This window comes from Equus asinus, chromosome 8 (genome assembly GCF_041296235.1).
Source record: "Equus asinus isolate D_3611 breed Donkey chromosome 8, EquAss-T2T_v2, whole genome shotgun sequence".
NCBI classification, from domain to species: domain Eukaryota; kingdom Metazoa; phylum Chordata; class Mammalia; order Perissodactyla; family Equidae; genus Equus; species Equus asinus.
Window position 1 is genome coordinate 79603118 of NC_091797.1, and position 14409 is coordinate 79617526.

At 57.2% G+C, this 14409-nt stretch overlaps 1 protein-coding gene across 4 annotated transcripts in view; it reads left to right on the forward strand.

Moving 5' to 3' along the window:
• TPCN1 (two pore segment channel 1) overlaps positions 1-14409 on the forward strand; it is a 59701-nt gene that overhangs the window by 41286 nt on the left and 4006 nt on the right. For all 4 annotated transcript variants that reach the window (XM_014858626.3, XM_044775828.2, XM_070516115.1 and 1 more), the window contains 17 exons: positions 548-664; positions 917-1041; positions 1826-1874; positions 2379-2442; positions 3445-3489; positions 5619-5675; positions 5755-5808; positions 6657-6729; positions 7677-7784; positions 8788-8859; positions 9383-9472; positions 10738-10853; positions 11640-11686; positions 12577-12645; positions 12792-12876; positions 13727-13866; positions 14066-14146. In XM_014858626.3, the coding sequence (XP_014714112.1) occupies positions 548-664; positions 917-1041; positions 1826-1874; positions 2379-2442; positions 3445-3489; positions 5619-5675; positions 5755-5808; positions 6657-6729; positions 7677-7784; positions 8788-8859; positions 9383-9472; positions 10738-10853; positions 11640-11686; positions 12577-12645; positions 12792-12876; positions 13727-13866; positions 14066-14146 (1392 nt within the window). The remainder of the gene's footprint in view (positions 1-547; positions 665-916; positions 1042-1825; positions 1875-2378; positions 2443-3444; positions 3490-5618; positions 5676-5754; positions 5809-6656; positions 6730-7676; positions 7785-8787; positions 8860-9382; positions 9473-10737; positions 10854-11639; positions 11687-12576; positions 12646-12791; positions 12877-13726; positions 13867-14065; positions 14147-14409) is intronic.

Genomic DNA, 14409 nt, shown 5'->3' on the forward strand with positions numbered 1-14409 from the left:
CCTTCCTGTTGCCCTTTGATAATGCAGCCCGTGTTGTTAGGGTGCTAACTTGGGATCAGGCGGTTCCAGAATGTCATGCCCTCCAGGGCAGGCTTCTTTTTCCCTGTTCTGGGGGCCGGCTTGAAGCTAGGACTCCCCAGGAGGGAAGTGCCTGCACAATGCATTCCTTCCTGCCCCGAGGCTGGAGAACGGCATGGACACACGGCCTCCCCAGCCATTACTCTGAGCTGAACTGGGCGTGGAACCCCGCGTGTTCCTCTCGCTGCTTCCTTCTCCCCCCATAAAACTGCCCGCCAGGGACGAGCTGAGGGTGGAGAGAAGAACCTGGGGGAAATGTAGTGACAGCATCTTCTCGTATCTGAAGAGAGGAATGGACCAGTGGCAGTGAATGCCCGCCTCTGCTGAGAAGGAGACAAACTTCTGCCCCGCGAGGGGCGGTGGGAGGGTCTCCTGCAGCCCCGCTTCTCTGGAGGCAGAGAATGACCTCCCCGACCCCCTGAGGCCCCACCACGCAGGGAAGCCAGGTCTCTGTGCTTTTCCCTCACAGCTTCTGGCCGTGGTGTTCGACACCTTCAATGACATCGAGAAACGCAAGTTCAAGTCTTTGCTGCTGCATAAGCGGACCGCTATCCAGCATGCCTACCGCCTGCTCGTCAGCCAGCGGGTAGGGAGGAGGGGGCTGGGCCGGGAGGGGTTGGTCCTGCTCTCCCTCCCTCGCCCCAAGCAGCCCCTAAGCATGGCAGGGCCAGCAGCTTCAGAAACTAGAAGTCCTGCCCTTGGGAGAGCAAGAAAGCGCAGGGCGCCCTGGGATCCTGTGTGTGCTGCGCGGCCGCAGTGGCTGCCCCTGAGAGGAGAGTGGTCTGGGCTCTATGTGTCCCTGTGTTTCATGTGGGAACACACCTTCCCTCTCCCGCAGAAGCCCGCTGGCATCTCCTACAGGCAGTTTGAAGGCCTGATGCGTTTCTACAAGCCCCGGATGAGTGCCGGGGAGCGCTATCTCACTTTCAAGGCGCTGAATCAGAGCAACACACCTCTGCTCAGGTGAGGGGGGATGCCAAGCGGCCGATGCGGCGGGACAGGCATTCACAGAGGCACCGGCAGGGGGTGGGCAGAGGCTCGTTGGGGACTTTAGTTCTTCACAGAGAGTCTTACACACGTAAACCATATTCGGGAGGGTTCTTTTTGCCACTGACAAAAATCCAACCCAAATCCAGTTGAAGCTGGCTTGACAAAAAAGGGAATGGCTCCTGAGATGGACTGGCCAGCTGTCTACCCTCGAGCCCTGCGTGAGGTGGGGCAGTCCCATGCGAGCACATCCACAGAGGGGGCGAACACACACAGACACACGCACCCCCCCAGCCCGCACCCCCCGCACAGCCTTGAAGAACTGGCCCTGAGCCCTCCGTGGGCCGCATTGGTCTTTTAGACTGCTGATGACCCAAACTCTTCTTTTTGGCTCAGAAAGAAGGAGGCCATCTGCAGAGACGAGAGCGAGCTCCTTCTGGGCTGAGCTGGCAGTCCCAGTTTTTTCGTTAAGTCCTGTGCTGAAGGAGGCCTGGACCCTGTCTGTCCAAGAATTACAGTAATCCAGGAGATTGAAGCTGTCCCTAGTCAGTGTAGACTGAGTGGATTAAGTCTTCATAGCCCCTGGAGGAAGGAGAGGAAAGGTCTGCAGGTACGGGTCCCCTGGGCACTGATGTGCTGGGGCTCCCGGATGTCCCCTCCCCCCACCCCCCTTAAAGTGACCGCAGGCAGGTGAGTGACAGACCTGAGGCTCAGTGGGAACTGTTCTGATTTTTTTGCCTTTTCATGTTGCCTATGACAGCCTCAAGGACTTTTATGATATCTACGAAGTCGCTGCCTTGAAGTGGAAGGTGAGAGCTCCTGTGAGACTGGAGAGGGAGTGGGCAGACGGTTCCATGGGGGGACAAGGCCGAGAGGTGCCTGGAGGTCCAGCTCCTTCCTGCTCAAAGAGCTCGGCTCTCGGCCTGGCGCTGGCACTGCAGGGATGACAGGTGGCCCCCGGCCCCCTCAGTTGGCCTTACATTTGCCATGCAGTGTCCTGGTTAAGAGCACCAAATCTCAGACCCCATTAGTCGCCGTGTGACATCAGGCTTGTCTCACCTGGGCAATGGGACAGTGGGAAGCCCCACCTACAGAGTTATGTTCAGGATTGTATAATAATAACGCGTGTGCATGGCCATTTCACTGCTCATAAACCTTGGCTGTCTTCGTTGTTATTTAGATCCCTGAGTGTTTTCCTTGCTCCCCAAGTTAGCTGGGCCGGCAGGGAGGGAAAGCGGCATCCTGGTCCCTCGGGCTAGGTTCTGGTCACTGGTCCTAACGCCCCCTCTCCCGTGGCCCTGTTTCCTGGCCAGGCCAAGAGCAACAGAGAGCACTGGTTCGATGCGCTCCCTAGGACGGCCTTCCTCATCTTCAAAGGTAAGCTCGCCTTGGCTGTGGCGTCTGGGCAGCTGGGCACAGCTGGAGCTTTCCAGAGAGCACAGACGGCATTGGAAGAATGCTCGGGGGGGTGGTGTGTGTGTGCGTGCATGTGTGTGTCTGAATGTCTGTGTGTATAAAAGGGACAGAGAGAGTGTGGTTACCCCAGCAGGGAAATCGGTAGCTTAAAACCCAAACCAAGACATTTGTGGAATAGAGACTCATTGAAGGAAATTGACAAAGTGGGATAGTTAGAAGGAATGAAGACTTCCCACGCAGAGGTAACCACTGTTAATTCTCTGACGTGCTCCCTTCTGTTGTTGGTTATTGTTGTGTGCATTTTTAAAAGAGTGCTGGGATTGCATTAAATACTCTATTCTCAAACCTGCCTTTTTATCAGGTGACGTGTTCTGACCGTCCTCCTGCGGCAGGAGAGGATGTAGTATGGTTTCCTACATAGTATAAGATTCAAAAGTTTAAAAATCGAACTACCCATGTTATTTACCTAGTCGTTGCCCTGTAATTTAATGCCAGTTTTGAAGTTCCGCATGGGGGTAGGTTAGCTCCCAGGGAAGTTCCTGTGCAACAGCTGAAGCCCGGGTCTGGGCTGTTAGGAACGAGAGTGAAGTGTCTCATGACTTCAACCACAGCTAGGGCTTCGGGCACGGCTGTTATCCCATGTTCTTTCGAGGGTTTTCCATTGCACTGGATGATAGTTACTCAAGCGGCTGAATACGTAGCCTGGGCCGGGCCAGCAGCAAGCGAGTTTCAGCAGTGGCCAGCCCGGCTTTGCTCTGCTCCGTCCGGGCTCCCCTGGAGCAGCTGTTGTCAGTGCAGTCTGGTCCGGGGGTCCGAGCCCAAGCGTGCTGTCACCCTTAGAGTGGGCCCTTCCTTTCCGCCCCCGGCATAACTACCGTGTTGCTCACGTGCACGAAGTGTGTGGTGGGGAATGTGTACTAGCACGTGCAAATATCCATGTTAACATTTCTTCTCTTCAAATAGGAATTAATATCCTTGTGAAGTCCAAGGCCTTCCAGTATTTCATGTGTAAGTGAAACATCACAGCTCTAGGCCCCTTTCCTCCCGCGTCTTTTACGTTCCAGAGGGTGGAGAGGCGATTGCCAGAGTGGTCCTGCAGCCGTGTGGTTGCTTATGGAAAATGCCCAGCATGCCTAAGAGTGAGAGGTTATAATGAGCATCCGCGTACCCACCACCTGGCTTCGACAGTCACCCTCTCACGCCAGTCTTTCTTGTCCATCTGTACTCTCACTTGGCTCCTTGTCCCCTCTCTAGACCTGGAGTTTTGGAAGCAAATTCCAGAACCACAGAGAGGGATTGGTTGCTATGCCACTTAAGTCAGTTTTAATCTAGAAGCTTCTCTTCCATCCCTTTCCTCTCTCTTGTAACATTTAGTTGAAGAAGTAGGATTGTTTGTCCTGTAGTCTTGTTTTTGCATGTTCCTCTGTGGCTTATTTCCTATAATTTGGTATATATAGTTGGCTCATATCCAGTATATATACTTGATATATTTGATATTTATCTATTTTTTAATATCTAGAGCTGTGTTATCCAATGTGGTAGCCACTAGCCACATGCGGCTATTTAAATTTAAGCTAACTAAAATTAAAAATTCAGTTTCTCAGTCGCAATAGCCACATTTCAAGTGCTCGATAACCACATATGGCTGATGTCTTGGACAGCACAGATGAGATTTCCGTGGTCCTGGAAAGTTCTCTTGGACGGTACTAATCTAGAGGCTTGACTGGATTCAGTCTTTCTAGGAAGCTCTGGTTCCATTTAATGAGAAATGGTGTTTACAGACCACAATCTAAGATGCTAGAGCTGCTCATTGCTTGCAGTTGGTTATTGTTTCTAGGTCTTTCCATGGACAAAGGTAGGGTTTTGATTTTTTGAAGATGAACTGTGTTGTAAGTTTATTCTGATATTTCTAATTCAAGTTCAGGACTATAGGGTTTTCACCTAACTTCATCATTCTTTCATATCTAGATTTCCGTCTTAAAATCCTGGTTCCCAACAACACTAACACAATTACTCATTTGCTTTATCCCACAGTACACACACAATAGACTCTGAGAAACAATATCAACAACCCCAACAACGTGATTCTAGAAACCCCGCTCCAGGATGGACATTCAGATGACTGTGTGTTAAGGTCGCCTGGGCTAGTTCTCTGGGCAGCAGTGTCCCCATCTGGATACACATTTAGGTTTCTTTATTTCATGTTATTTTTTATTTTTAGGGGTTACTTTTTACATTTAATTTTGTTGTGTAATTATATAAAATATTTATATGGTTCTAAGTCAGATCTACAAAACAAAGTATATTCAAGGACATTTCGTTTATATCCTGACACCTCCCACAATGGGTAACTTTTATCATGGTTTATCCTTCCATTTTTTAAAAACTATAAGTAGATGCATATATATGCGTATCCCCCTGTCTTAAATAAACGATAGCAGATTTACACACGTTTTTCCCACCTTGCTTTTGCCAGTTAACAGTATATCCTGGAGACCAGTCCATATTGCTAGAGGGAGATGTTGCTTGTTTCTTCTTATAGTTGACAGCACACCATTTTGTGAACGTATCATAGTTCACTCAGCGAGTCCCCTATCGATCGTTTAGGTTATTCCTAGCTTTTTGCTATCACACATAGTTCTTTAGTGAATAACTTTCAGTTTACCTTGTTTTGTGTTTTTGCGAGTGTCTCATGGGGATGGATCCCCAGAAGTGGGATTGCTGAGTGAGCGGCCAAACCCATATGCAGATTTTGCTAACTAGTTCATGCAATTGTTTTAAAATCAGACCTCTCTAGGGGAAAATCAAACATTTTCAATCCTTAAACCCTGGGTATATTGTCCATCTTTTACACTGACTTGGAATAATTTGTAGGTTTTACTGACCCGTCTTAGCTGGTCTCCCTACAGCGACACAGAGGGTGTGTTTTTAAAAATCCGTAGATGTTTTCTAGGTGAAACCAGGGGTTGATTTAGCTCATGGTCAGGCACTAAGCAAAGAGGGGTCATGGCATGTGGAGCCGCCCTGCCCTCCGAATCTCCCAGAGCGGGACGTTAGCCAGGGGCTGCCGCTGTGGCCTGCAGACGTCCTTGCCCGCCTGTGCCTTCCTTGCCTATTAACGGGCCTGTCTGTTGCAGACTTGGTGGTGGCAGTCAACGGGGTCTGGATCCTCGTGGAGACCTTCATGTTGAAAGGTGAGCCCCGGCTGGGGCCTGGCCCGTCCTGAGGGCACGCCTGGCCCGCCTCTTGAGCCGCTGCCCCTCTGTCTTGCAGGCGGGAACTTCTTCTCCAAGCACGTGCCCTGGAGTTACGTCATCTTTCTGACTAGTAAGTCTCTGCCATGCCTTTGCCGAACGGCTCGTCTGAAACACCGGCTGGGGGGGCTTTCCCTTGGTTTAGGATCTCGTAGCTCTTCTCTAAAACAGGGAAGCTTGACGAGAATGGAGCAGAAATTGAGTCTGATTCCATCCTGCCCCTATTTAAAAGCCTTCCGTGGTTCTCCACTGCCCTTCAGATCAGGTCCCCATCCTGGGCATGACTCCCACTGCCTGCCCCAGGGGCTCCCTGGCTTCCTCTTCGACCTCATCTCTTTCCAGTACCACCGCCCTCCCCCACGCTGCAGCCCTCATGAACAGTGTCCTTCTCCCAGTGCCCCGGGCCCTTTCTTACCCCTGGGGCTTTGCACAGCTGGCTTCCTCTGCCTGATGCCCTCGTCCCCTTGCCAGACCACTCTGCCTGACATTTGTCCTCTTTTACGTCTAAACATCCCTGAGCACCCTGCCTCTTCATTGCCCCGTCAGTCTTTCCTCCTGTCTGGACTCTGAACTCCATGTGAGGGGCGCTGCACTGTGCTGTTCACTGTTGCACACCCAGCGCAGTGCAATGCCCGGCCCAGAAGAGCTGTGGGAAATGCTTGCTGATGGACACACGGCTGGGCCATCCCCAAGATGGGGAGGGTGCTTCTCTGCTTATGCACAGTGCCACAGTTGACCAGCGCTGGGCTGGGCCCTCTCCTGGAGCCTGCACTCTCGTGGTGTGGCGTGGGTGTGATGTGGGTGTGCAGCCTGCGGGGGGGCTGGACACCTCAGAGCAGCCTCTCAGTGAGGAAACGGAGCCGGACCAGGGTGGGAGCGGCTGCGGGAGGGCCCACTGCTAACCGCTGCCCCCGTCCACAGTCTACGCCGTGGAGCTGTTCCTGAAAGTGGCTGGCCTGGGCCCCGTCGAGTACCTCTCCTCCGGATGGAATCTGTAAGTGGGAGCATGTTCTAAACCAGGTCAGAGAGTAAGAGCCTGGGCCTCTCCCTGCGTACCTGCAGCACGCACGCCATGTCTGCGCCGGCAGGAGGAAGGGCCGAGGAGGGTCGGGGCTTCTGTGCTGTGGCTCGGGGGCTCCCCAGGCTCCGGCTCTTGTGCTTCTCTCTCAGGCTGCCCACGCTAGGCCCTCCTGGATGTGGCTGCTTGAGGGTCCTCAGGCTGGCTGGCTCTTTCTGAGTCATGTAACCCCATACCTTCCCTGACAACTAAGCTCTTTTCTCCATAAAAACCATGACGCCCACAGAGAAGGAAGTCACACCACTTCTTTGGTCAGCCTCGAGCTGGTGGCCCTTCTCCCAGTCCCCCTGAGACCTCGAGAGGTCACTGACGCCTCGTTAGGTCACTCACGTGAAGTCAGGCGGCACTCACGAGACCTTGGTTAAGGAGTGGGGAAGAGTCGGGCAGAACCGCAGGGCATGTACCAACACTGTGTTCAGGATCGTGGTGGTATCCCTGGAGGGGGGACCCTGTCTGGGGCAGGCCCGCTGGTCTCCAGGCGGCCTCCCACTGCCCAGCCTGCCCCTCCCTCGGTTACTCCGTCAGGGTCGGTGTCACTGGGATAACCAGGCGTCTGTTGTTAGACCAATGCGGGACTTTCAGGAGGGTTTCCGGGTGTTTCTGCCCTGAGGGTCAGAGCCTCGAGGCCCAACCCTGAGATGTGCTGGGCCTGGGGGCCCCGCCAGGCCAACCTCAGAAACCCCAAGGCGCCAGGAAGCTGCTTCCCGACGTGGCCACCGTGGGCCACCGCAGGCACACTGTGCCTCTATTGTGGTTGGCATGTGGCTGCTTGCAAGGAGCGCAGAACCGGGGTGGGGAACGGGCTCGTCGTGGGGAGGCCCGGGGCTGGGCCGGACGCACCCAGCGCCTCCTCTCCCTGCTAGGTTCGACTTCTCCGTCACGGCGCTCGCCTTCCTGGGACTGCTGGCTCTGGCCTTCAACATGGAGCCCTTTTACTTCATAGTGGTCCTGCGGCCCCTGCAGCTGCTGAGGTGACCGGGCAGGGGGAGGGCTGGTCTGGGAAGTGGCTGGAATGAGCCAGAGACTCCCAAGCCTGGGGTCAGAGGTGCACGCTCCCTGCAGAGGCACCTGGGCGGCCACTGTCTCCCCTGTGGGGACGTGCAGACTGCCTGCCGCCTCCCACCACTGGGGCCAATCGCCTCGACTGTGGAAGAGAAATGAGGCTCATGGCTCAGGGGAGCTGGGCCTGCGGTGCTGTCAGCTCAGCCACAGGATCACACGTTCCCAGAGTCATAAACTAGAGAGCCACAGCCTCTGAGGGTCCAAAGGGGCTTTTGAGAAAAAAAAGCCCCATGTTTTTCTGGCACAGCCCCTTGTCAAGAAAATCCCTTGCGTGGTCTCCCTTTTTCCCAGGGGCCGTTGTAGGAAACCAGTAGCACGCTGCTCCGGGGGCAGTGTCCCTTCCTCCTTGGGGTCTTGAGCTCTTGTGTCTTCAGAAGCCTGCTTTTCCTCTTGAACATCCCGCTGGCATCCCATACATGTCCACCATCCTGCCCCGTCTTTCCTGGGAGGAGAGGTGGGGCTGTGGGACGGGGCCCGGGGGTGGCCATGCACCGGTGGTGGTGGCCGGGCCAGCGGTTGTCAGCATCCCTCCCACACTCCACTGGCTCCTCTGTGGGCGTGGGTGTTCCCGTTGTCCTGGGGTTTGAGCACTGTCCTAGGCGAGGCCTTGTCCCTCTCTGAGCCTCCTGGCTTCATTTGTCCACTGTGGTGAATAGCCGCTGACACCCCCTCACCCGGGGAGGAGACTGAGGAGCCCCGGGGTGGCTCTGTGTCCCTTGAGGGCGGGGCCCGTCCAGCCCCGATGTCCTGGTGCCACGACTGTCCCCTCCCGGGTGCCGGGCTGGCGGCTCTGAGGGAAGTGGGTGCCCAGGTGGGTGCGGGACCCGGGCCTGCCGTCTCCCCTGGTGCTGTGGAAGGCGGGGCCGCGGCCGTGCGCTGCCGTGTGGTGACCCGGCCTCCTCCCTCGCTCAGGCTGTTTAAGTTGAAGAAGCGCTACCGTAACGTGCTGGACACCATGTTCGAGCTGCTGCCCCGGATGGCCAGGTACCGCCCACCTCGCGGCCCCAGGGCCAGGCCTCGTGAGCTTGTGCCCCTTGGGGCAGGCAGCTGGTGGTAGCGGGGGGAGAGGAGGAGTCCCAAAAAGGACTGACATCGAGGGGCTGGCGGGTCTCGAGGAGACTGAAACCTGGACCACCACAGGTGTCCCTGGCACACTTTCCTCCACTGACCTGTGTGACATATGTAGTTGGGAGGGCAGGGAGCTGTCAACTCACTTACCACCTGTGTCTACATTCACAGGTAAGGGGTCACCTGTGAGTCTACCTTCACAGGTAAGGGGTGAATCTCTGGTGAAGGGGCATCTGTGCCTAGAGTCCCTATTCAAGCCGTTCTGACCCCAGACCCGAATCACGAGGCCCCTCCCCTGCAGACTCTTTGCAGTGGTGAACCTGGCTAGGGGCATGCCTCTCCCCAGTCAGCCCAGGGGGCCTGAGGACGCCGGGGCTGCCGCAGGAGCCGGTGCCTGCCGCGCCCTGAGTCACCCGTCCCTTCCGACCCTCCTCCCCAGCCTGGGCCTCACCCTGCTCATCTTCTACTACTCGTTCGCCATCGTGGGCATGGAGTTCTTCTGTGGGATCCTCTACCCCAACTGCTGCAAGTGAGTGTGCCGCGGGGCCCCGCCCTGCCCGGGCCTGGCAGCCAGGATGGCACACCGACCCCCCCCCGGGTGGGTCCCCTGGGCCTCGGGTCCTCAGGGCCGAGCCCCTTTAAGCCCTGGGACTCACTTTGCCTTGCTTTCAGGGCTTCGTTCAGTGCAGTAGCTAGGGAAGGGCCTGGAACCACAGGGTGGTCCCAGGTGAGGATGCCTGAGCCGGTTTCCTTGTCCCCTAAGCAGGCCTGGGAGCCGCGCTCCAGCCAGGCCTCCATCAGCCACACAGCCAGGCCCTTTGGGCTGAGGGCCGAAGGCCGCTCCAGAGCCAGGAGTAGCCTGGGGCCCGAGGCCTGAGTGCCCAGCTTCCTCCCTCTTCTCTCTGGAGGTGGCTGGGGGCCAGGGCAGACATGCGTCCCTAGTGACAGCCCGTAGGGTAAGACAGACGGACACTCATGGGGAGGTCTCAGGGGCAGGGACAGAGAGTGGGGCACAACCTCCCATGACCTCTCCTTTCCCTTCTCCTGCCTCCTCCTGAGCCACCACGATGAAATCACAGTGCTGCCTTTAAAATGTGCCCATGTGGCCTGAGGCACCGATAAAGACAGTTTCCAAGGACACTGGAAGCCATTCGGAGTGTCAGGCTGAGCTCAGAACCAGAAGCCTGTAGCAGTGGGGCACAAGCTTAAGAGTGCAGCAAAATTGTCAGGGGAGCCGCAGGGGCCCAGGGCTCTGCCTTCTGAAGAAGCTCCCCGGGGGCCCAAGGACCCGATGTGCGGAAGTGTCCGTGTAGATACAGCAGATCAGCCATAGAGGGTCGGAAGGAAGGCAGCCAATAAGCTCTCAGAACAGGGCGGCCTGTTGGCACACGCAGGCTGAGTGCTGGAGCACGCCTGGCCGGGAGCTTCCCCTCGCCATGCTGCTGCCGAGGACCCGGCCTCAAGCCGGTCCTAGACTGGGAGGTCCAGACGAGGCTCTGCCTCTCTCCCCGCCCAGCGGCGTCTCTCTCGGGTAGCTGGGCAGCAGAGAAATGCCAAGTGGAGGCAGATAAGGGGGGCAAGTCTGGGGTTCCCACCAGCACCCAGCAGGCGAGGGAGCCAAGGGCCCCCTGCGAGCCGGGAACTTGGGCGAGAAGTGCGGGGCTGGGCAGGACACCCGGCTGGGCCAGGACAGATGCTCCAGGTCGGACCTTGGTTTGCTTAAATGTTTTGTCCCCTGTCGAGGTGAGCAATTGTCCTGTGACCTTGCCTTCTGCCCTGTGTCTCCCCGGCCAGTACGAGTACAGTGGCAGACGCCTACCGCTGGCTCAGTCACACCGAGGGCAACAGCACCGCCGTGGAAGAGGGTTACTACTATCTCAACAACTTTGACAACATCCTCAACAGCTTTGGTGAGCGCAGAGGCCACGGGCGGGACCTCCCTGGGCCTGCTGCCCCTGTCACCGCAGGGCCCAGGCGTGCTGTAGCAGGGCTGTCTGAAGTCTCCCCTCCGGAGCTGCTGGCCTCACTTTCTCGAGTCTTCTCTGGCCCGGAGGGAGGGTGTGGTTGCCCAGCCTCGTGGGTGCAGGCCAGGCCGCATCCCAGGGCTCTCTCAGCCACTGGGTTTTCTTCCTTTTTCTGATACTTTTTCAGTGTCAGGGAGCACAAGAGCTTTGTGCTTTCCTCAGGGAGGGCGTGCAGCCCAATGCTGGGGAGCTGCCCCTCTTGTCACAACCCCACAGTTGCAGGGTGGGGCCCAGCCACACCAGCCTGCCACAGTGCCCTGCACCGCCCCTCGCTTGCGCCCACACAGCTCTGCTCCCGGGTTCCAGGGAGGGGCTGGGGGAGAAGTAGCCCTGCCAGGCAGCATCTCAAGAGGAAGGGGAGCCCCACGTGGCACCCCAGATGTACAGTGAGAAGGTCTGGGTGCTCCTTCCCCAGCACCCATCCCAGCCCTGGTCCGTCACGGGCTGCTGAGGCAAAGGGCGTGCTCTTTGGAAGACAGCCAAGATGTCACACTCCCTGTGGGGCAGGCACTCAGGGAGGGCCTTGGCTGGTCTGTCTAGCCCAAGCTAGCAAATGAGGACACCATCATTTAGGTGCATGGTACCCAGGATGGGTGGAGAGAGGCCACTTGAAACTGACTCTGAAAAAGTGGGTCTGATCAAGGTGCTCTCTTTCTTCATTCCCTTTGGCAGTGACCTTGTTCGAACTCACAGTTGTCAACAACTGGTACATCATCATGGTAAGGACCTCGGTCAGCTCCTGGGGGCAGCTCCCCACCATCCTCTGCGGCCAGCTCTGCATCTCCCAGCGCCTGGTGTGGGATGTGCTGCCCTTCCCGTTCCCTGTAGGGGGTGGGGTCCTCGGGCCTCGGCCGGCGCTCTGTAGGGAGCCCACAGTATGGGCTGGGCCCCGGGATCTGCCACCTTCGCACTTGCTGGACTTGGCTTTTGTGCCTGCACCCCCGCACATGCCCCAGCAGCAGGAGATGCCACTTAGCCTCCGAGCCTCTGTCCTCCTCCCACACTGGGGGAGAGACTTTTCAGTCAAGAAACAGCATGGCAAGAGTTATTGGTTTGTTGCTGGTTTTTTTCCCCCCATTCCTTAAACTCTTCCAAGTGCCACCCCCATGTGGGACAAAGACCGTCCGTGTTAGTCCAGAGCCCCACTGCCCTGGGGAGTGTCCAGGCCTTGAATAGCACAGAGGAATTTTTAGGCCCAGAGGAATGAGGTCGCCTTCCTTTGCCTCCCACGACCAAAGGCAGCTGAGGAAGGGACTGTGAAGAGCAACCGGGCAGCCTGAGTGGACAGTGACCTGCCCCCACCCGGCCCTCACTGGGCAGCCCGAGTGGACAGTGACCTGCCCCCACCCGGCCCTCACTGGGCAGCCCGAGTGGACAGTGACCTTCCCCCACCCGGCCCTCACTGGGCAGCCCGAGTGGACAGTGACCTGCCCCCACCCGGCCCTCACTGGGCAGCCCGAGTGGACAGTGACCTGCCCCCACCCGGCCCTCACTGGGCAGCCTGAGTGGACAGTGACCTGCCCCCACCCGGCCCTCACTGGGCAGCCTGAGTGGACAGTGACCTGCCCCCACCCGGCCCTCACTCACGGCTGCTTCCCTCTGCCTCCAGGAAGGCGTCACCTCTCAGACCTCCCACTGGAGCCGCCTCTACTTCATGACCTTTTACATTGTGACCATGGTAGGTCCTTCATTGTCAAAGTCTCCAGCTCACTGGGCTGCAACTCCGGGAGGGGGGCCCGGGGACGCATCTGCCCGGGCTCCGTTAGGTGTGGGGCCCTGCAGCAGCTCACTGCTCTCTCTCCCTCCATCTCTCTGTCTGGCCAGGTGGTGATGACTATCATCGTCGCCTTCATCCTTGAGGCCTTCGTCTTCCGAATGAACTACAGCCGCAAGAACCAGGACTCGGAAGGTCTGTGCCGGGAGCCGGCGCGGGAGCACTGGCTGCCTGCGGCCCCTCTGGCTGGCTGTCCAGTTCAGCTGTCTAGTTGTCCAACCTTCTGGCAATCCAGCTTCTCTCTCTGGCTTGTCTTTCTAGATCTCTCATTTGTATTAATTTTCAAATATTTAGTGACCAAAAAATGCTCTTGATCTCATTTTTAAAGTAAAAACAATACATGTCAGAGATTAAGAAAAATCACAAAGCAGAGACACGCTGGTTGTGAACACAGCAGCCCTCTGTCCCACGTGTCCCGTCTCCCAGAGACTTGTCACTCTTAGCTGTTTCTCCTTTCAGTGATCATCGCCAGGTTTCTGAATCACAGGCTCGTACCACGGTGCAGGTTTAGATGGTGTGAATGTCATGGACTGCACAGCCAGTGGCACTTCCTTCTGCAGCTTGATGATCCCAGAGTTAATAATCACCTCGCCTTTTCCGGATTGCATAGCTTTCCACACACTGATCCTTCCTTCTTTCCAGATTCTCCATCAGAACTGCCTCATACCTGTTATTCCTTGTTTCCAGATCTCTATCGTATCAGGCTCTCTGGCCATTTTCTTTTTGCTCAGAGACTCTCTCCTGAGCCCCTCTGTCCCCCATAAGCTGCGGGCCTGACCAGCCTCCTGGCATCCACAGCGAAGGGAGGGAAGGGACGCGAGTTCCAGATGGCAGGAGGTGGGGGCGTGTGTGCTGATGCAGAGTTTTACTCAGAGAGGGAACCTTAGGACCCCCAGGGGGAGCAGGGAAGATGGCTAAACCAGAACAGGCCAGACGGGGGCCTCCAAGCCCCGGGCTCTTCCCAGCCCTGCCCTTCTCTCCGCAGTGGACGGCGGCATCACCCTTGAGAAGGAAATCTCCCGAGACGAGCTGGTTGCTGTCCTGGAGCTCTACCGGGAGGCACGGGCAGCCACCTCGGACATCACCCAGCTGCTCAAGATCCTCTCCCAGATAGAGCGGCACGAGGTGAGGAGCCGCAGGGCCCGGCCGGGGGAGGGCGGGTTGTAGCTGAGTGTAGTCCCTCCCCCACTGTCCATCCCCTCGAGTTGGGGTGACACCCTTGGATGACACCATTGAAAAAGCCGGAGGAGCAGGCGAGGCCTGCTGAGGCCGGGCACCAGGGCCCTGGCACGGGCAGGTCCCTGCAGCCTCTGCTCTTCTTTAGCAAAATGCTGTGGTGTTTCTGGGACGGAGATCAAGGACCAAAAGCGATCTGAGCCTGAAGATGTACCAAGAGGAGATTAAGGTAGGAGCGCCCCGAGCTCGCTGCCCCGCTCCTGCCTGGGCGAGGGGGTTGGGGGGCTCTGTGGGGAGATCTTGGATCATGGGCTGGGACCACACCCAGTGGAGTCTGGGACTCAGGCTTGGGAGTGGGGCCCTCAGGGCTCCGCCTCGAACCCTTGCTGGTTCCCCTGCGTAGGCCGCTCTCCCGTCTGGTCTTGCATATGTGACACTGCCACTCATGCGTCCTCCAGAACCTCACCTGGGTTTCTTGCTCTGAGCCGGAGC